This window comes from Adiantum capillus-veneris, chromosome 26 (assembly GCF_014529385.1).
Source record: "Adiantum capillus-veneris isolate H3 chromosome 26, ASM1452938v2, whole genome shotgun sequence".
Lineage (NCBI taxonomy): Eukaryota > Viridiplantae > Streptophyta > Polypodiopsida > Polypodiales > Pteridaceae > Adiantum > Adiantum capillus-veneris.
This window is the reverse complement of record NC_140956.1, coordinates 4,209,961-4,230,891: the sequence shown is the minus strand read 5'-3', so window position 1 is coordinate 4,230,891 and position 20,931 is coordinate 4,209,961. Positions and strand designations below refer to the sequence as shown.

The 20,931-nt window shown below is 44.9% G+C and overlaps 1 protein-coding gene across 8 annotated transcripts in view; it reads left to right on the top strand.

Annotated features, from left to right (window-relative positions):
* Nucleotides 1-20,931, top strand: part of LOC147422914 (uncharacterized) — a 79,985-nt gene that overhangs the window by 31,780 nt on the left and 27,274 nt on the right. For 6 of the 8 annotated variants that reach the window (XM_086501785.1, XM_086501788.1, XM_086501784.1 and 3 more), the window contains 5 exons: nt 7,557-7,688; nt 7,787-8,011; nt 8,120-8,544; nt 8,658-8,844; nt 9,020-9,150. In XM_086501785.1, the coding sequence (XP_086357911.1) occupies nt 7,557-7,688; nt 7,787-8,011; nt 8,120-8,544; nt 8,658-8,844; nt 9,020-9,150 (1,100 nt within the window). The remainder of the gene's footprint in view (nt 1-7,556; nt 7,689-7,786; nt 8,012-8,119; nt 8,545-8,657; nt 8,845-9,019; nt 9,151-20,931) is intronic. The other 2 variants (XM_086501791.1, XM_086501786.1) reach the window with 2 other exon arrangements.

Below are 20,931 nucleotides of genomic sequence, written 5' to 3'. Positions count from 1 at the left end.
GTCCATGGCTGTAATTGCAGGTTTTTGACCCAATTTCGCAAGCATAACGGCGCAAAAATCTCTGTAGGTCAAAAGTACACGTCAAGGACACTTTCCCTTGTGGTATGGAAGCTTTCTAGTGAGCTGCAGGTCAATTTCAGCATGTTGTAATTTTCTGTTTTGCCACCGTTAGGTGCCTACTGCCCTGTACACACATCGCAAGGCCTTTCCGAGGCTCCCTTGGCAATTCCCTGCAGTTTAGGTGCAAAACCCTAAACCTGCAAAAAAACACAGCAGGCTGTAATTCTCTGTTTTGGACCTTTTTAAGTGGAGCGAGCACGCCTACGCGTGTCTCAGGTGCTCCCGCACGCAATGGGACAATTCCCTTTCAAATTGGACGAGTTTTCACGCGAGAAAACTTCCCGTTTTCGCATTCCTTCGCGATGGAACTGTGCGTACCTGAAGGGGATTAGCAATTAGCTAATTTGGTTCCTGTACAAAAGGCTCTTGCCTTGGCAAACGTGGATAAAACCCCCAGAACTGTACATGGTCATCTGAGAAGCCCAACCAGTGGAGCATTACCGTATGTGCAAAGGGGAGAGAGAGATGCGCGAGAGCAAATTGTTGCGCTACATAGAGCAAGGGAGAAGGCAAGCTTTCCATTAAAGCTGTGAGCACCTGCACCCACTACTCACACACACACTGTAGCACACACTTAATGTACAGAAATCAGCTCTCTCTCTCTCTTGGGCGTCGCCCTCTTCATGCAGATCTGGCAGATGCATCTGGAGCCGCCATGTGTCCAGTTTGCCTTCTTTGAGTTAATTCCCTAGGGGCCTAAATGACTTTGAACTGAGCCTAGACACCCTTTTACTACTCGGATTCCAGTGCCGATTAGCCCGACCAACTCGTGGTGACCTGCCCTTCCTGACTGCGGGTGAAACTCTCGGCCGTCGGCCGTTTCACACTAGCCATACAATGTCCGGTCATTTGCAACTTTCAGTGGCACGATATAAAATTCTTCTGTCCATATATGATGGGATATGCAAACGGAGCTTTCCTATGATGGCAGTAACACACTCTGAATGGCCAAGACATGCCGAACCTGCCTCTGTTATGTACCCCATCTCTTCAGCTTTGATGCCCAATTTGATAGCCAACTCTGGTGAGATAAAGTTTGCCTTAGCACCTGGATCAAAGAAAATTAGTGCCCTTTGATCCCTTACTTTATCCCACGCTCTAACTGACTGGCATCCGAGTTTGGCCTATGGCCCACCATATATGACACTACACTTTTGATGGGGTTGGGCTTCTTCCCTTTCTTGTCCTCTGAGTCAATTGGCCTCTTCCTCTATGGACAATCTGCAGTAAAATGACCAGGCTGCTCATAAATAAAGCATTTATTCTCAGCCATTAAAGCCTTCTTCTCTTTGAACAACTTTCGCACAAAAGGCTTCTTCTTCTGTTTCTTAGCATGTCCTCCAGACGTCTCGGTTGTGTCCTTAACTTTCTCTGCTTTTTCAGACTCCTGGGATGCTTCAGTAGTCGCTTTTGCAAAGGGCTTCTTTGCTGAATTTTTCTTTGGCTGGCCCCCTTTCACGCTGCCTTGGAATCCACTGTCTTCTTCCTTCAACAAGGCATGATTAGTGTTGGCAACTTTCATAAACTGAGTAAGGGTGGCCACTATGTTCTTTGTACAATAGTTTCTGAGCCATTAGGCAGCCCACAACAATACTCCTAAATCTACTTAGCCAATGGTACGAACATTTAGGAAGTTACTAAAAGCAACGCTTTACAAAATTTCCGTTTGCACTCCTCTAAGCTTTTGCAAGTAGCGGCATTGAGTTGGTGCCAATGTGTCATGACATCGGCTTCAAATTCGATTGACAGCCACACAGATGCAAACATTTGCTTGAAGTAAACCCATGTGGTGGGTGCTTGTCCTTGCATCAACAGTGTCGTCCACCATGTATGCGCATTGCCTTTCAAGAAAGTGGCAGCTTTCTTGACTTTGGAGGCTTCTGTAAAATCTCCCCCTGCATAGGTACTATCAAACTGCTGGAGGAAAGTAAGAGCCCTCGTCTTTTCCTCAAATCCGTTGAATGTATGAAACTTCACAGCTGCACCACTTTCTTTGTATGGTTTTGGCTTTTCTAGCACTTCAAAATTATCATAGGGAAGTGTCTGCAACATGGGTACAATGGTAGGGATCATGTGTGTCCCTTGGCCGTTAACATTTTGGTTCCCTGGTGCCATATTTGCCTGCCGAGCCAACTAAAAGCGGTCTTTGGCACCCCAAACTGGCCCTGATTACACTGAAACCCTGGCTGTAAGCCAATGTTACCATACATGGGGTTTGGCATCATGCCTTGCATGCCCTGAAAGATTGTTCTGGCATGTATTACTGAGAGACTACTGATTTCTAGGGGCATAACCAGCCATGCTTTGAAACACAGATCCACCCCCGAAATACCCAAGATGTACCGTAGGTGGTGGAAAAACCTAATGCATAGCCTGGAAAGTAGTTCCATGTCCATTTAAACCAACAGTTGGAGTGTGAAAGGTGGTTGGTTGAACTTCTATAGCTTGTGGAATTGGCGTTCTAGCCACCTGTTCGTGGACAGTAAAGGTTTGTCTCGGAGCCCCAACTGACTCCGCAACATGCGAATGCTCCCTGCCCTGCTGGGATGCATAAGGGACCTGGGCTTGGAGCCTCAACGGGCTCTACTAAATGAGAAAGTTGTCTTGTTTGCTGTGACTCTGGTGGAGCTTGCAGAAATTCCATAAACGTGGGATTCTACACCAACCGAGTAAACACATTCATAGCAGCAACCAATTGTGTCCTGAATGCATCCTCATCTAGTTGCCCTGTCATAAGTCCTTGAACTTGTGCAGCATTCACATCAATGAAAGGTACAGACAGTGGTGGCCGTGAACTCTCGCCAACCTCAAATACTTGAGGAACAGTCTGTCCGTCCTATGAAGAGGAACCCTCTTCCTTGGTGTCATTTGTCATGTCAGCCATAGTGTAATTCCAAGTTCTTGTGCTTTGTGTCTTCACCCAAAACAAACCAAGGCTCACGTCTTGAGGAAAAAGTGATGCTGTCTAGGTGATGGAACCACGGAACCAACCCGTAGACTCACTAAAGGGCGGTAGACTTTGGCTTTCACCAATCACGACTTGGCAGCTAGAGTGCTCCCAAGTAGACAGTGACACCGCATTGGCCCCAAAGGTTGGCGCCCCTTTTGGTATTTCTTCATTGCAATTAAACTTTGGAGAAAACCTGTAAACTTCTACGTGTTGTCCCACTTTTATTGGGCTGAAAGTAGCCTACTCTAGCCCAATTTCGGCAGCATAATGATAGTAGAAGGCTTCACAAACAAAATCCCCATGCACTAGGTGACTTTTTGCGCGCATTAGAGCACTTTGACAAACCTGGCAAGAAAATAAAGCACGCTGAAATCTCTATTTTTTTCATCTAAAACGCTTTGGAACACGTGTTTCGCAGTTTCCTAGCTTCCCCGAAGGTCATGGGACCTTTCAGCTTAATAAAGGTTCAAAATCCTAGACCTGGAGAAAATTACAGCAAGCTCTAATCCTCTGTTTTGGGCTCCATTTCGCGTGCCGGTCGCATCTGTAGCAAGCCCTCAGGTTCCCCCGCATGTAGGGCTACTTTCCCTTTGATTTGGACAAGATTTCTTGCGAGAATTCTCTCCGAATCAACCTGTACCTGCTGGGAATTAGCAGTCAGCTAATCCAGTTTCTGTGCAAGAGGCTCTTGCCTCGACAATCGGACATGAACCCTCAGAGCTGTACATACAAAGGAATAAGCCTTGAGCTGGGCATCATGATTCTGTATTCATAAGGGGAGAGAGGTGCACGAGAGCAGAATCATTGTGCTCCATAGAACTGATTTGACTCGAGAGCACACCTTGGCTCTGATATCATGTCAAAGGTGTAGTGGATAAGATGAATCGGATGATGTACGAGTCTACAACTGTAACAAACTTGGACACCCCAAGTCTAGAATCTGTCGCGACACGAGGGAAAATCACTTAAAATATCTCACAACTCAGTTCAATTTGGTCGACACGGTCCGGCGTAGCTCCGTGCCCAAGTAGAACCCCCACAGGGTCCTCGCTCTCAGACTCTGCGTCCAGATGCTCTGAGAAGTGAGGCCCTTAGGGCTCTTTTATTCTTACAAGGGATGCCCCAAAAGCTGTTTATCCCAGAAGCAATAAACTCAAAAGTATCTTGTTCAAAAGCTGCCCAAAAAGCAGTCAGCGTAATTTGCGAAAATCCATACAGCGTGCCACGTCAACAGCTGTCAGAACAAAATGCGGAAATCCGTATTGTCTGCCACGTAGCATGCGAGCGCAAATCCCAGAAATCCGTATTGCCTGCTGCCACGTAATCTGTCCGCCTGCACTGTGTGTTGCCACGTCGTCAGTTTGTGACATACCCCCCTCTTGGAAGAATTGTAATCGCCCTCGATTACGCCTGCAAAACAGCAAGAGGCCATAAACGAGTTTAGTAGACACTGACTCTTAAGTACCGATGCACTAGACACGACACATCTAGCACTTGTACAAAGACGACAATCACATCACTGCACATGACATCACATGACAATCAATCACAAAAACATACATTCCAAATTACAGACCATGATTGCCAGCAAGGTATTTAGTAACCACATCTAGATCCATTCTGGCCTCACTGATATCAGGTTAACTAATCCCATATTCGATCATGTCTATAGAGATTTTCGACTCAAGCACTGTCATGTGCAAGTAGTCAATTGCCTCGAGCACTGTCGTGTGTGAGAATCATTCGCCTTAAGCATTGTCGTGTGCGAGAATCATTAGCCTCAAGCACTGTCGTGTGCTAGAATCATTTCTGGGGATCCCAATCCATTACTAAACAAAGTGGTCAAATCATTCAGTTCTAGCTGTGTGGCCATCTCATCCCACAGGAACTCTTGATGCGCGCACAACAGTTCCATTGAATCGGTCGTGATTCGATATTCATTATCAGGTTCATTCGGGAGCTGTCACTGCTCCAAAATCATCATCATCTCATTCTTGTTACTGTTATCTGTTCACAAATAGCAGGACCTTCCATAAAATATTAGTTTCATTCTAAATTTATGATACTTATCGAGTTCATTCTGGAGCAATCATCGCTCCCAATTTCGTCATCCATTATCATCGATTTTACCTGTTATCTGCACACAACTAGCAAGTTCTTCCTGACAACATTAATCTCATAAATCAAACATCATCTTCGGAAATTCCTATTTCAAAATTCTTCACTCACACACTTCATTCATAGTGAGCACAGTGTTTCAATCATCTAGTCATCTCATTCGTCCAAAAGTCTTGATGCACCTAGATCCCTGTGTAGCCATCTCATCCCGCAGAAACTCTTGATGTGCTCACCACAGTATCTAGTCATCTCATTCATATGGGAATCTTGATGCACTAGAATCGTTCAAATTCATCATTCTTATCTCGAATCGAAAGGATATCCGATTCATTCGTGAGCTATCATCGCTCTCGATCTCACCATCTCATCCTTGATTTCACCTGCGAAACAGACAAGGAGATGGCTCACCTCGTTGCAAAAGAGTGGATGTCCAGCTCCATGCTTCCCAATCCTTACAAAAGCGAGTTTCTCGCTCCTATTTCCAGTTATTTGTTCACAAACGACCAGATGTTCAACACAACAAGATCTCTTTCAGTGTCCTTTCCGTATTTTGTTCATCTTCTCGCCAACATTTCTGTTCTAGCTCTTCCTGTGAGTAAAGCTTCGGCTTTTCTGCACTCATCTATCCTTTCAACTTTCGTCTCGTCCTCAGAGGAGAATCAATGGCCTCACGCAATCTCGAGTGAATCTCATCAATCCGGTAATCTTCAGGTGTTTCGCAAATCTCGGGGCTTTGGAGTACTTCATCATCTTTTAACACCCATGTCAACCTCCAGTGGACGCTTGTATTCTGCTCTGGCAAAGTTAACCAAATTTTTTTTTCCCAAATCTTCATTCTTTTCTTCAGTTCCCCGCGCCGGATTTCAACTTTTCTTTGCCTTCCCGTTGAGAGGTGTTATCTCCATCAGATTCTTCACGAGAACCCATGTGTAATCTGGGATTTTTAATGGCTTGAGAGATTGGCCCCAAAGACTGGCGCCCCTTTCAGTATTTCTTTATATTAATCTTTGAGCAAAGTACAACTCCCGCAGGGTTCTCGCTCTCAGACTCTGCGTCTAGATGCTCTGAGAAGTGAGGCCCTTAGGGCTCTTTTATTCTCACAAGGGATGCCCCAAAAGGTGTTTATTGCAAAAGCAATCAACTCAAAAGCATCTTGTTCAAAAACTGCCCAAAAAGCAATCAGTGTAATTTGCGGAAATCCGTAGAGCCTGCCACATCAGCAACTGTCAGCACAAAACGCCAAAATCCGTACTGTCTACCACGTCAGCATGCTAGCGCAAATCTCGGAAATCCATGTTGCCTGCTGCCACGTCATCTGTCCGTCCGCACTGTATGCTGCCACGTCATGTGTTTGTGCAACAACCATGAGCAAACCTCCTCACAAAGATGGGCAGCCACTGAATCTACGATCTACTGCGATGAAAGTCCATGGAATCCGCCTCCGCATGAGATCTCTGAAAATGCTAGAGCAGCGAGAGAGAAACCAAAGGCAATCTGCACTACTCTACAACTGATCCAATGCTCATGAGAGGGACAGGGTTCATTTTATAGGGATCACTCCAATTTGCCCGACCCACTCCCACAATTACCCCACGACCTATAAATATGGGGGCGCCTTGAAAAATGCCACATGCCAGCCTATCGGACATACATGGCTCGTACCGCCGTAAAAGGTACGTCTACCTCAAATATGGCTGGGCACAGCCACAAAACAGGCCTCACTTTCTAAACTGCTCCTGGGAGATACTCAAGCCATTACCGAACAGAAGATGAAACTCTTTTAACCTTTCATCGAGAAGCTAAAGAGAAAGAGAGATGGGAAGAGGGAACAAGGGGGAAAGGAAGCTAGATGGAAGGAGGACAAAAGGGAAAAGGAAGCAAGAGGTAACAAGGACATAAATATGGCGGAGGTAGGAGAGGCAAATGCATAGGGTGGTTAGCATTGAGTTTCCCGAACACGCTTGTGACAAGAGCACACAAATAAAGCATAAACATGTACTGTATTTTCAAAGATCACTCCCAGAATGTTTTCAGTAGGTTGAACACCCAAGTAACAAGCGAAATGCTTATGCCAGGTAGACTGGATGCTAGGGTGGAAATGTTGATTGCCAAGAAAAGAGAAGTCCTGTCGCAACAGACATCTCGAAAAGCATACCCCTTGCCCACGAACGAAAGTCCTTTTTATGCCCTCATAGCTGGAGTGGTCCAACTATTCATAACTAAACATCTTATAAAGGGCCAATACAATAAGTGGGGGATTTGTTAGTTCGTAAACACGCTATTTCTAAGCAGTTGGTTCAACTTTGTACTGAGGAACGGTTCTTTTCTTAAATATTGATGTGAACTCAATACTTGTGTTAATGTGTAGGCAGAACTGGAAGCTACTCTAGCTTCAAAAAATAAGCTTGAAACCTACCTTCAGAATAGTATGGATGAGGCCGAACTTTTAAAACATGAAGTGGAAAAGCTTAACTCAGACCTATGCGAGCTCATAGCCAAGGTAAAAAAAATGTCATTATTCTGGATATGATTGGATATAACTATATGTCTTTAATTTCACCCCATTCTAATGGGGATATGAAAGAGGGGTTTCAACAGGAAAAAAGAGATCAAGTGCTGGAAAAAAGCCATAAGACATGTCTCTTGAAACGATTTTTTCGCGGGCTTCTGTTAGCTGTCAGACACCAGCAATTACGGGATGCAAAAGTAGACTCAGCCTTCTCTTTTGCAAAACTGAGCTGTTGCAGGCGTGGGCTCAACAGTTTACAAACTGCAGCTTTGCGTGCAAAACAGTTGCGTTTAGGTTACAGGCGACGTGCACAGGTGAGAGCCTTCTTCTTAAGGTCAACAAATCTTTTGATACCATCTCAATGACGGTTATGGGGAATCGTATTGGTAGTTTCCTTTACAACCAAGTTTTCCTGCCTACAGGCATGCTTGGAAGAGTGTTTCAAGGCATGGAAACTTTATCATCTGGCTAGCAGGAACTACAGGCAAGCTGCTCTACGAAGACAGAAAAATCGGATTCGCCGCATGTTTGTTGATTGGCACTACACAGTCAAGACTGGGCGAATGAGTGAAGGTGAAGAGAATCGCTTGATGCTTTTGTCCAAGCGATATTGGTCTACAGCTTTTAAAAAACGTACCTTGAAGCACTGGACAAGATGGATACGATATTGGGCAAAGCCTCTGAAAGGGAAATTAAAGTTACTGCAAAATCGTCTAGAAAAATTGACTTGTGGGCAGGCCTTTGCTCTATGGAAATGTTTTGTTCGAATGAGGAAAATGAAGCGTTTTAGGATTATTCAAGCGTGCCTGCATGTGAAGTATCGGACTCAAGAATGGACCTTTAACAGGTATCGAGTTGACTAGACTCTCTTGCATTTTTTGCTGGATAAAATTGCATTGTATGCTTGATTGCATAGTTGGACATGCTCGGCTTATTGATTTATTTTCTTTGACAAGATAGATGGAGAGAAAAAGTCATGCTAAAGATCATGCAAAACTTGTTGATCTTGAAATGCTTGAATCTGAGAAGATCATTATTATACCAGAAGGTTTTGAAAAGTTGGTCATTGTATGTGCAATGGAAACATCGGAAGCATATGTCGAGGGCTGTATCGTTTAGGCATTACCTCCACGTTTTGCAAGCGAAGGTGCGGGAATAAAGTTTATCAATGGCCTATCTTCCTTGAGCTGCCCTAGCTGCAAAGTACAATCAACAATGACGATGCATAGCTTAAAAATCAGGGTTTCATAGCACCTAGAAAAGCAATAAAGCAATAGCTTCTCCAGCTTGATGCAGTACGTTTTTTTTGTGCTCAACTGCAGGCCATTGCGTGGTGGAAAGTTGGTGCTAAACAACGACAAGCTGAGATGAGGGCCTTGCAAGAAGTGAATCATGCTCTGGCAAGAGCAGCCATGCTTTTGTGGCGTGATTATCATGTTTTGGTTTCCAAAAAGTAAGAACGTTCCTGTTTCTTGTAAACTACTGCGAAGTTCGTAAACCACGAGCCTAACTATAAGCTAGACTGTTTGCAAGCTCGCTTCCATTTACAAGCCTGGTCTAAAAATGGATGCTCTTCAAAAGGAAAGAAGAGCCTCCATTGTCTTACTGAATAAGCATGTAGCATTCTATGTAGAACATTGTGTGTGTGTGTGTGTGTGTGTGTGTTTTCGTGCATACATGTGCTGATTGCTGATTGTCTGTTTCTTTTTGTTTTCTTCTTTTTCGGTGGGTGTATGTTGGTGGCGGGTGGTTGGTGGGTCTGGTGCTAGTGGGTTGGGTGAGTATTAGCATCATCTACAACTTGTAGGTTGTTGGGGTTCCATCACCTTGTCTATTATTGCCAAGGGTCCCTAAAGGGATGGCGGAAGACTTTTTTTTTTCCCCAGAAAAAGATCCTTCATTAGTTAACAAACCTGCCCAATGGGCTACAAACTTCCCTGTAACAGAGGGCTACATCATGGGAGACCATCTAGTTTAGAGGAGGAGAGCTCGTCCTCTTTAGACAGTGAACAAATGAGCAAGAAGACCAAGGAGTTCAAGGAAGGGGGTCAGGCCATCAGGTCACGGAACTCTCCAAGGTGCGAATGGCGGCATCCTAGTTGAAAGGAACTACACAGACATGGTGGTCTACTCTGTTGTTACGTAGAGAAGCACTTGCGACGTGTGTAAAATTCAAGAAAGTTTTCACCTCGAGTTGGATATCAGATGAATATGAAAGAGATGTCATCACGGCTTGGGATCATTTGAGAATGACTAAGAAAGATACATTGGATGACTACTACCGGAGGTTTTGAGATACTTATTTGTCAGTGTCTTCGTTTCGCAAGATTACTTTGAGGGACCAGATTGAGCAGTTTTGTTGTGGTTTGCCAAAAGAGATTCAAGAGTATTGTCTACAACAAAAGTGTGGCTCTATTCAAAGACTTAGGGGACATGTTAAGCAAGGATTTAATTTGCATGCCGGCTCATTGACTTGTTGTACAGATAGGATAGTATTCATCTCAATAGGGCAAGGGTCTTCCAGTGAAGAGAATGAATCAGGCGAACCGGATGACAATTCATCACAAGATTCTGGAGCAGTAAGAGAATCAGATGGTAGGGCATTCGAGTTCCGACAAACTAAGGGAACCAGATGCAAGTTCTGGAGAGGATTCCGGAGAAGAACAAGGATCGGATGATAGTGCGTCTCAGGGTTTCGACGATTGAGACTGATGTGCCAATGGACATGGGAGGCTAGCGAGGCTACCCATCGGTCTCAAGGCACAAGGAAAGGAAGGAAAGGGAATCAGCTGGTAGCTCGGAGAATTCACGAGATCCAAATTGAGGTGCCAAGGATAGGGAGGTCAGAAGGGCTATCAACAAGTCAAAGGGCACAAGGAAAGAACAAAAAGGTCAGCTGGATAATTTGGTCAAGGGTACTTTTTGGCCCTCAGTTCAAAGTGGATGGAGGGAGAGAACCTCACAAACTCTCTTCAAAGAGAGTTGTACCTTGATGATTTTGGGCTATCAACAGTGTCTATGCCAAAAGGTACCGATGAATCAGCAGGTTGAATCTGGTGTGGTGTGGACTGCACAAGAGAGGAACCACTCCACTACCTTGTCCCAGATTGCTCAGATTGAATAAATTTCTCTTTGAGATTTTAGGGTACTAACGGGCTGATAGTATTGTGCGGAATGACTTTATGAATTGTGTGCACTAAATTGGAAATTTCCTTGATTGAACTGAAAACATGTGCTCTTTCATGTGTGTATTGTTGGAGACATGTAGAAAAAGATGAAATGTCTGCAACATTTTGTTTGATGAATGATTTAAACTTAGTGCATCTAGACATCTATTAGATATGGGTGAGATCTGGATGTGATGGCTAAGTGAATGAGAATTGAATGAGATTCTAGTGCATCAAGATGTTTATCTGGATGAGATGACTTGATACTATTGTGAGTGCATCAAGAGTTCCGGAAGGATGAGATGGTGGCCAATGATCTAAGTGCATCAAGAGTTTTGGACAGAATGAGATGGCTAGATTAAATGATTGAAAACACGGTGTTCAGTGTGAACTAAGTGTGTGATTTTGTGAAGCGGAATGCACTGTCATGTGGGGATGGTCATTGGCATGGTTTGCTTGATTAAATGTGAGAAATGAAAGGATATTGCCGATTGGCAGCCTGTTAGAGTGGTAGGTTGTTTCTACTACCGGGGAGGCATCACTTTGGAGACAGTGGATTTGGCATTGCAACCCCCTTGTTCAATTGGACTAGGATCCTGGCTAGTGGCATTGGCCTTCGTTGAGCAATGAAGGAGCCCCTCTATCCTTTTTTGTCTTCCTTGGGAGGAGGCTTCTTTTGTGGACCCGACACCCACCTCGTCGTCCACATCAGTTGGAGGTATGGCAGGATCAACGCATCCTCCCAGCTTTCCAGTGGCTCCGGATCAGCCGCAAGATATGTTTTTTCGTGTGGATGATAGCACATATAGGATTGCCTGTTGGCACTTGGTCAACAGTCACTGGTCATGATCCGACTTGTCAGAGATGTACTTTAGAGCCCGAGTCCTTGCGGCACTGCTTGTGGGTTTGTGTATATGCGCAACGTGGATGGTAGTTTGTTGTTTGATGATAAGAGTGGGCTTCGTGATGTGCGTGGCAATTGCATGGCTTTTGCAATTTCCAGGGTTACGCATCTTTTTTAGGGCTTGCCCCACAGATCGAGTCTTCATGCTTACTCCTTTCGGATATAGACCAGGCACTCTATAATGATCCCAATGCAGGTCACCAAGTGGATTTCTCGAGCAAGACATTGTTTTCACCACAATATGCAGCATCACGCTCTAGACCATGTGGAAGGCTCGCTGTGCTCACATTTTGGCTCATATCCTCCCCTACGTCCACCATTTGGACAACTATTTGGACTTAGCTGCTGCATACTCTTGGCAGTCAGTGGGATTCTTCAGCCAGAGCAGGGTCGATGCGTCTCTCTTCACACATGGGCGAGGTCGTCAGTTCTTTTCTGTCGAGATCATCACCACATCACATGGCATTATACACTCCATAGTGGTTACCACGAGGCTGTGGCAACCACTAACCTTAGTTGTTGGTTTCTTTCCCTTGATTTTTATTTAATTTTTGGGACCCTCTTTTTGAAGTCACAAATGGCCGGACATTGTGTGGCCAATGTGAAACGGCCGACGGCCAAGAGTTTCACCCGCAGTCTAGAAGGGCAGGTTGCCAGGAGATGGTCAGGCTAGTTGCCACTGGAATCCGAGCAGTAAAAGGGTGTCTAGGCTCAATTGAAAGTCGTTTAGGCCCTTCGCGACACTTAAAAGTTGGTGGGTACTAGGAAACTAACTCAATAGAGGCATAAGGGACATTTGGCGGCTCTAGATAAACTTGCAAGGTCTGCACGAAGAGGGGGCGCCCAAATTGAGAGAAGGGGTTGATTTGCTTCATTGTGAGACTACATCGTGTGTGTGAGTAGTGGGTGTAGGTGATCAGATCTTTAATGGAAAGCTTGCCTTCTCCCTTGCTCTATGTAGCGCGATGATTTGCTCTCGTTCATCTCTCTCTCCCCTTTTCACATATGGTATTGCCCCACTAGTTGGGCTTCTTAGATGACCATGTACAGTTCTAGGGTTTTATGTGCATGTGACAAGGCAAGAGCCTTTTGTAGAGGAACTGGATTAGCTAATTGCTAATCCCCCACAGGGGTACACGCACAATTTCATCGCGAAGGATTGCGAAAACGGAAAGTTTTCTTGAGTGAAAACTCGTTCGTTTCAAGGAGGAACTGTCCAATTGCATACAGGAGCACCTGAGACACACGTAGACGTGCTCGCTCCGCCCAAAACGATCCAAAACAGAAAATTACAGCCTGCTGTGTTTTTCTGCAGGTTTAGGGTTTCGCACCTAAATTGCTGGACATCGCCAGGGGAGCCTCCGGATGCTTAAGCAGGGCATTGGGCACCTGACTGTGCCTTAACAGGGAATCACAACATGCTGAAATTGACCTGAGCTCACTGGAAAGATTCCAAACTGCAAGGGAAAATGTCCTTGACGTGTACTTTTGACCTACAGAGGTTTTTGCGTCGTTATGCTGGCGAAATTGGGTCAAAAACCTGCAATTACAACCATGGACAGGTTTGGACAACTTGGTGAGAGTTAGTTTGCAATAAGAATAAAGAAATACTGAAAGGGGCGCCAGTCTTTGGGACCTACATGGTGCCGCCGTCTGCTTGGTAGCGTTCTAGCTGCCAGGCCGTGGTTTGTTTGAAGTGTTAATTCTACTCACACGTTTATTCGTGATTCGTGAAGTTCCTCTGTGTGGTAAAGTTCAAGTAAAGAATCGGGTGAAAGCTAAAGTCTATCGTCCTCATGGCCGGTTTCATGGTCCCAAAGGTGGTGCACTTGTGAAGTTTGATACTTTCAGCGGCTTTGAGCATAAGGCAAAGGCTCTTACTTTCCTCCAGCAGTTTGATACAACTTATGCAAGGGGGAATTTAACAGAGGCCTCCAAGGTTAGGAAAGCTACCACTTTCTTGAAAGGGAATGTGCTTACATGGTGGACGACACTGCCCACCACATGGGTAAACTTTAAGCAAATATTTGTATCTACGTGGCTGTCAAATGAATTTGAAGCCGATGTCATGACGGATTGGTTTAACTCACTGCGGCTACTTGCAAGAGCCTACAGGAGTACAATCCGAGGTTCTGTAAAGCGTTGCTCTTTATAACCTCCTACAGGTTTGTGCCACTGACATAGCAGATTGAGAAGTATTGGTGTGGGTTGCCTAAAGGGCTTCGAGATTACTGTACAAAGAATAGAGTAGCTACCCTCATTGAGCTTATGGAAGTTGCCAACACTGGTCTTGCCTTGTTGAAGGGAGAGGATAGTGGGTTTCAGGGCAACGTGAAAGGGGGTCAGCAAAAGAAAAATTCAGCAAAGAAGCCTGTTGTGAAGGTGACTCCTGAAGCGTCCTAGGGGTCAGAAAAGACAAATAAAGGCAAGGACTTAGCCGAAATGTCTGGAATGCAGGCTAAGAAACAGAAAAGGAAGCCTTTTGTGCGCAAGTCGTTCGAGGAAAAGAAAGTTCTAATGGCTGAGAATAAATGTTTCATATGCGAGCAGCCTAGTCACTTTGCTACAGATTGTCCACAAAGAAGAAGACCAGGTAATTCGGATGACAAAGAAGACAGGAAAGGCAAGAAGCCCAAACCCATGGCTGGTTTTGTAACAAACTTGGACACTCCAAGTCAAGAATCAACCGCGACAGCACCAAATAACCACTTCAAAACAATTCACAGATCACAATAGGTTTGCACTGGCCCGGCGGAGTTCCGTGCCTAGAGATATTGGCCCCAAAGACTGGCGCCCCTTTCGGTATTTCTTTTTGTATTAATCAATCATCAAAGTACAAGAGAGCGGTTAGGGTTTCACTCTCAGACTCTGCGTCCAGATGCCCTGAGAAGTGAGGCCCTCACCACTAATTTAAAGGTTACAAGGGATGCCCAAAAGCAGAGCCCCAAAAGCTTTTAAAATCAAAAGCATCAGTTCTCTCTCTCTCTTAGAGAGTCTTTTCTCTTTTTTTTTAAAAAAAAAGCAAAAGCAAAATTAGCGTCGCTCATCATTTTCCAAAAAAAAAAATAAATTTTTTTTTTAAAAAAAAAATAATCCGCCTCCGCGATTTCCGGAATTTAGGGTTTTTGGCAAAAATTAGGGTTTGCAGGAATTTTATGGTTTCTGACAGAAATTAGGGTTTCTGTTGTCCGCCACGTCATCACTTTGTGACATACCCCCCTCTTGAAAGCATTGTAATCGACCGCGATTACGCCTGCAAAACCGACAAAAGCCATAAACCGTCTTAGCAGACACTGACTGTTAGTACCTACGTACTAGGAACACACATCTAGCACATGTACAAAATCGACAGTCACATCACACGACATCACAGGACATCACCAGACATCACAGGACATCACATGACATTCAACATTCATTCGGATCTTAGACCATGATTTATCGGCAATGTAGCTAGCAATCACATCTAGGTCCAATCGGGACCTCATCGATGTCCGATTGACTAACCCCTATTGCAACCATGTCTATTCGAGATCAATCAGACCAAAATGCTGCAGTCATTTCGTCTATCAGTTCCTGTACTCACAAGAAGTCAAGAACAAATCAGTATCATAATCAGGAATTCCATTTCATAAAGTCATCCAGCAGAATACTGTCAGCTCTCAGTATCCCTGAAGCTCAAAGAGACATCAGTGACTTTAGTATCAAAATCGAGGCATCTGTTGACAAAGGAGTGGAGCGACTCCCCTCTTGTGCATCCCACTGCACCAGATCTTCGGCCAAGCTGAGTTTCTGGGTTCCGTTTGGAGTAGACTATGCTAAACCAAAACATCGAGGTAAAGTTTCACAATCCGAGGAGTATCTGCTAGGTCCTCCTCCTCCATCCACTTCGCATCAAATGCAGGAAAGTTCTTGAACTTAACCAAGAACCGCCTTCGGACTTTACCTTTCTTCGTATCATTATGTGCCAAAATCTGTTCAGGAACAAGGATCTCCTCGTTTTCTTCCACTTCGGGTTGCTCATCAGGCTCCCCATCATCAGGCACATCACCCTTAACAGGGTTCAAGAGACTCACATGCAATGCATTATGAATCCTCCAAGTATCTGGCAGGTCCAATCGGAAGGAGACATCATTTATCTTGTCAGTAATCTGGAAAGGTCCGTAGTATCACATACTAAGCTTTGGAAAAAGCCTCTCCTTTCCTTTTTTTTTTTCTTAGGCGTGCCTTCTCAAAAGTAAGAGCACCCAATCATCCTCCTTCAGTTTCCAGTCGCGACGATGGCGATCCGCTGCCTTTTTCTGTCGTTCTTGAGACTTCTGTAAAGTCTCGTGAACCTTGGCAAAAGCCGTATCCAAATCTCGCGAATATTCATTCGCTTCAAATTTCTAATCTTTCGTGCTCAGGAAGGATGGAACCTTCGCAGCAGTTTCAACAATCTCTCATGGCGTCTTCCCCGTCGAAGAGTGTATCGTGTTATTGTAGGCAAATTCCACCAAAGGTAAGTTCTTTTCCCATTGAGTCTTCTGATGCGAGATACAAGACTTCAATAAATCTAAAATCACTGAATTGGCAATCTCAAATTGCCCGTCAGTCTGCAAGTGGAACGATGACGAGAACTGCAACCGCGTCCCAATGTTCTCCCAAATTGCCTTCCAAAACAAACTCATAAATCTGGGGTCTCTGTCGGAGACAATCGTCTCAGGCGTGCCATGTAATCGGAAAATCATCGTGATCATTCTGTATTCTCGGGAGATTAAAAAAAATGAAATCCATTTCAATATTTTCCCAGGGGCGGGTGGGTGGGTATGGGTAAAGGCTGTAACAATCCCTGTGCCTTATGCCTGTCAAACTTGACCTTCTAGCATACCAAGCAACTGCGCACAAACTCTTCCACATCCTTCTTCAGTCTCCGCCAAAAGAAATCTCTCTCTACCCCTTTCATGGTGGTAGCAATGCTGCGGTGACCCGTAAAAGGTGGACAGTGGCAATCAGTCATAACCTTTTCCCTCAACGGCTGTGTAACGCACAACATAGTCTTTTTCATCAAGTAGCCTTCCCGAAGGGAGTATCCAGCTACTGTCTCCCCATCCCGTATCCGTGTGAAAATATCTGCAAAATCTGTATCTGTGGCACACTGATCGACCATATCCTCGAAGCTCCTATGATGTATCGCGGAAATAGCCAGAACCAACGGTTTCCGAGACAAAGCATCTGCCACCACATTCTTCTGTCCCTGCACATGGACAATCTGGAAGTGAAACTGTGACAAGATGTTCGCCCACCGCATCTGCTTTTCCGAAAGCTGCTTCTGTGACAAGAAGTAGCGCAAACTCTGATGGTCTGTAACGACAGTAAAATCCGCTCCGAGTAGGTAATGCCGCCACTGAGTAAGAGCATGGATAACCGCCAAAAGCTCTTTCTCATAAATCTGTGCTGTCATCTCCGGCCTAGAGAACAAACGGCTCTCGTAAGCTATGACATGGCCTTCTTGCATCAAGACCGCACCCAGACTACGACCACAAGCATCACAATATACTTCGAATGACTTCTGCAAGTCCGTCAAAGTCAAAATAGGTCCCGTAGTCAATTTCTCTTTCAATGTCTGAAAGGCAGTCACCTCTGTGGGTCCCCACGAAAAAGGTACTCCTTTCTGTGTCAAGATATGCAAAGGGGAAGCAACCTCTGCAAACTTTCGTATGAACCGCCTGTAGTATGAACATAGTCCCAAGAAGCTTCTAACTTCATGGACATTCCTCAAATCGGGCCAATCACGGATAGTCTCTATCTTGGCCGGGTCCATTTGCACTCCTGCTGCTGACACAATGTGTCCCAAAAAGTGTATCTTTGGTAGGAAAAATTCACTTTTCTTTGCATTAATTACTAATTTGTGATCTCGTAATGCCTGAAAGACTTGAAGCAGATGATCTCTGTGTTCTGCCTCATTCTTGGAGAAAACAATGATGTCGTCAAAGAAAGTGCCAACAAATAGCCTGTATTCTCGAAAAATCCTATCCATCATCCGGTTAAATGTCGCAGGAGCATTGGTTAAGCCAAAAGGCATCACCAAAAACTCAAATAACCCAAAAGTCATCCGAAAAGCTGTCTTGTAGACATCTCCTGGCGCTATCCTGATCTGATGATATCCAGTCTTCAAGTCAATCCTGCTAAAGCACGAGGATCCCTGTAACCTGTCGAGTATATCATCGATCCTAGGAATCGGAAATCTGTTCTTGATGGTGATTTCGTTGAGAGTGCTATAATCGATGCACATTCTCCAAGATCCGTCTTTCTTCAAAACCAACAATACTGGAGAGCAATACGGTGAAGTACTAGGCTGGACAAGACCCTTTTCCAAGAGGTCTTTCACTGAGTTCATAATCTTTTCATTTTGTACTCGGCTCACACGATAAGGTGGCCGATTCGGTGGCGTGCTTCCAGATATCAGATCAATGGTATGATCTTCAGGCCCTCTCAAAAGCAATCGGCATGAGCGTGGAGAAAAAAATCTTGGCGTTCTTTTCTTCAGGTCAAAACATATTCAACTTTTATCCATCGTTCAGTTCTCCCAAAAGAATGAGTAAGAAAACTGAAGTTCATCAAGTACAATCTCTAAGCCCTTCATTTATCAAAGTCGCTTTCTCGGCCCGGTAGTCAACCACGGCGTAGTTCTTGTGGTACCAAGGGATCCCGAGTAGAACGTCACTCACGTGCCCTGAACACCCCTGTCATTGCAAACGAAGTTTGCCAATGCTCGCTGTAATGGCAACATCCCATCCGGGTGCCAGTCGAACTACCTCCGCCTGTGGCGTCAGTCTGTCGGGCGTAGTTCCAAATCGAGCCGCCAATTCCAAGTGAAAAGAAGTTGGCCTTGGCTCCTTCAAAAGAGCTTCTTGATCCTTCACTTTGCCCCAAAAAAAAACGGCAAAGTTTGTACTTTCATTCATTTGATTCGGTGCAAGTCCCACGCCATGTGGTACCAGTTCTGCTTTTCTATCTGCCTTTTCTGCCACATTCCTCAGCTGCTCTCGAACTCTCAGACCTGTCGTCGTCTTTATCATTCTGTTCTTTCTGTGCCTTATCAGGGCACTTTGCGGAAATATGTCCATGTTTCCCGCATCCAAAGCACTTCCCCTCTCTGATGAAGCGAGCTCTCTCCTCAGGAGTAAGCTTGGGTCGTGCATCCTTTTTTTTTCTCTGGGTTGCTCTTTTTCATTCTACTTTCATTCCCAGAAGTCTGTTTGGCTCGTTGTGTCATGGCCTCATCTGTGGGGTAGGTCAGACTGCCAGAGTGAATGGCAAAGCCCCGCTTCGCATGACTCATCAACTCCTGAATAGAAGCTGACTTCTGTTCCAAGCAGTGATCTCGGATCTCTGTAGGTAGACCCAAGGTAAACCGCTCAATTTGTTCTCTGAACGAGATCTTCTTGAATGAAGAGGCGGGTAGAAAAGAGCTCCAGAATCTTTCACAATAAGAATTCACTGTATCGCTCTTGGTCATCCGGAGATGGTTCCAAGCAGCTCGTATATCTCGCTCAAACTCTTGAGTCAACCAAGAAGAAATAAAAAGCCTCTTGAATTTCAGCCATGTAACTGGCACAGTCTTGCTTAATAGAAGCGTGGACCACCAAGTACGAGCATGCCCCTCAGAGTAAGAGGCAGCTCTCCGAATCTTGGAGTGCTCTGAATAGCGTCCTCCCGCGAAAGCGATGTCAAACTGCTGTATAAGAGACAAAGCCTTCGAAGCATCTGAGTATCCTGAAAAGTATCAAACTTGATCGAGTGGCCACCTTCCTTAAACTCTCGGACTTTCTTGCTGTTATCTTCGAGAAAGTCATACTGGTTGGCTTTGTAAAAATTCTTCTTGTTCGCATAAAACTTTCCGTCATCGGAATCTGAGCTGTCTGTAGACGAGTCCTCAGTAGAACTGTCAGTCTCTGGGCGAGATGTAGCCTTCTTTGCCTTTTTCTTGCCCGTTCCGAAGCTTTGTGTCTTGCTTCGCTTTTTGCTTTTTTTCTGTCTTCTTCGCTCTAATCCGAGGAGCTAGAAGAACTGTCAGAAGAAGAAGAAGAAGAACTGGGTACTCCTTCAAATCGAACACGCTTCTTCCGTTTCTTTGCTTTGTCGAATGTCGACTGACGACCCAAATATCCCGGGAAGTCAGTACCTTTGTTCTGCTTTTTGCCGTGCTTTTTGCCTTTCTTTTGCACGTCGAAAAGCTGAGCAATCCGTGCATCAACCACGTTCTCCAGTTCCTTCTCCGTATATTTCTTGGAGGTAGAAGGTTTCTTGAGAGCGGGTTTCGGGAGTGGTGTTGTGGTTCTCTGCCACTCTGTCTGTACCTCTTTCAAAGAGGTCTGGTTCATATATTTTACCATCTTCGGGTCCTTGGCAAAATTGAGCATCATCTTTGTTGCATCGCCAATCAATTGACGACGCTCCATCTCTGTTTGCTCCGCCTGAGTAGGCCGAGGCGGGCCATACTCTCTGTCTGAATCTTCGTTGTGATCCCAGCCCGCATCTCCAGATGCAGAGGGAGTCGACTGATCATTGCCTGAAGCCATAGGTGCCGCGGAAAAAAAATTCGGGGATCGGATTTCCCGTAGAAGAGAAATCGGTCGTGCTCTGATACCACTGTAACAAACTTGGACACTCCAAGTCAAGAATCAACCGCGACAGCACCAAATAACCACTTCAAAACAATTCACAGATCACAATAGATTTGCACTGGCCCGGCGGAGTTCCGTGCCTAGAGATATTGGCCCCAAAGACTGGCGCCCCTTTCGGTATTTCTTTTTGTATTAATCAATCATCAAAGTACAAGAGAGCGGTTAGGGTTTCACTCTCAGACTCTGCGTCCAGATGCCCTGAGAAGTGAGGCCCTCACCACTAATTTAAAGGTTACAAGGGATGCCCAAAAGCAGAGCCCCAAAAGCTTTTAAAATCAAAAGCATCAGTTCTCTCTCTCTCTTAGAGAGTCTTTTCTCTTTTTTTTTTAAAAAAAAGCAAAAGCAAAATTCGCGTCGCTCATCATTTTCCAAAAAAAAAAAAATAAAATTTATTTTTTTATTTTTTAATAATCCGCCTCCGCGATTTCCGGAATTTAGGGTTTTTGGCAAAAATTAGGGTTTGCAGGAATTTTAGGGTTTCTGTTGTCCGCCAC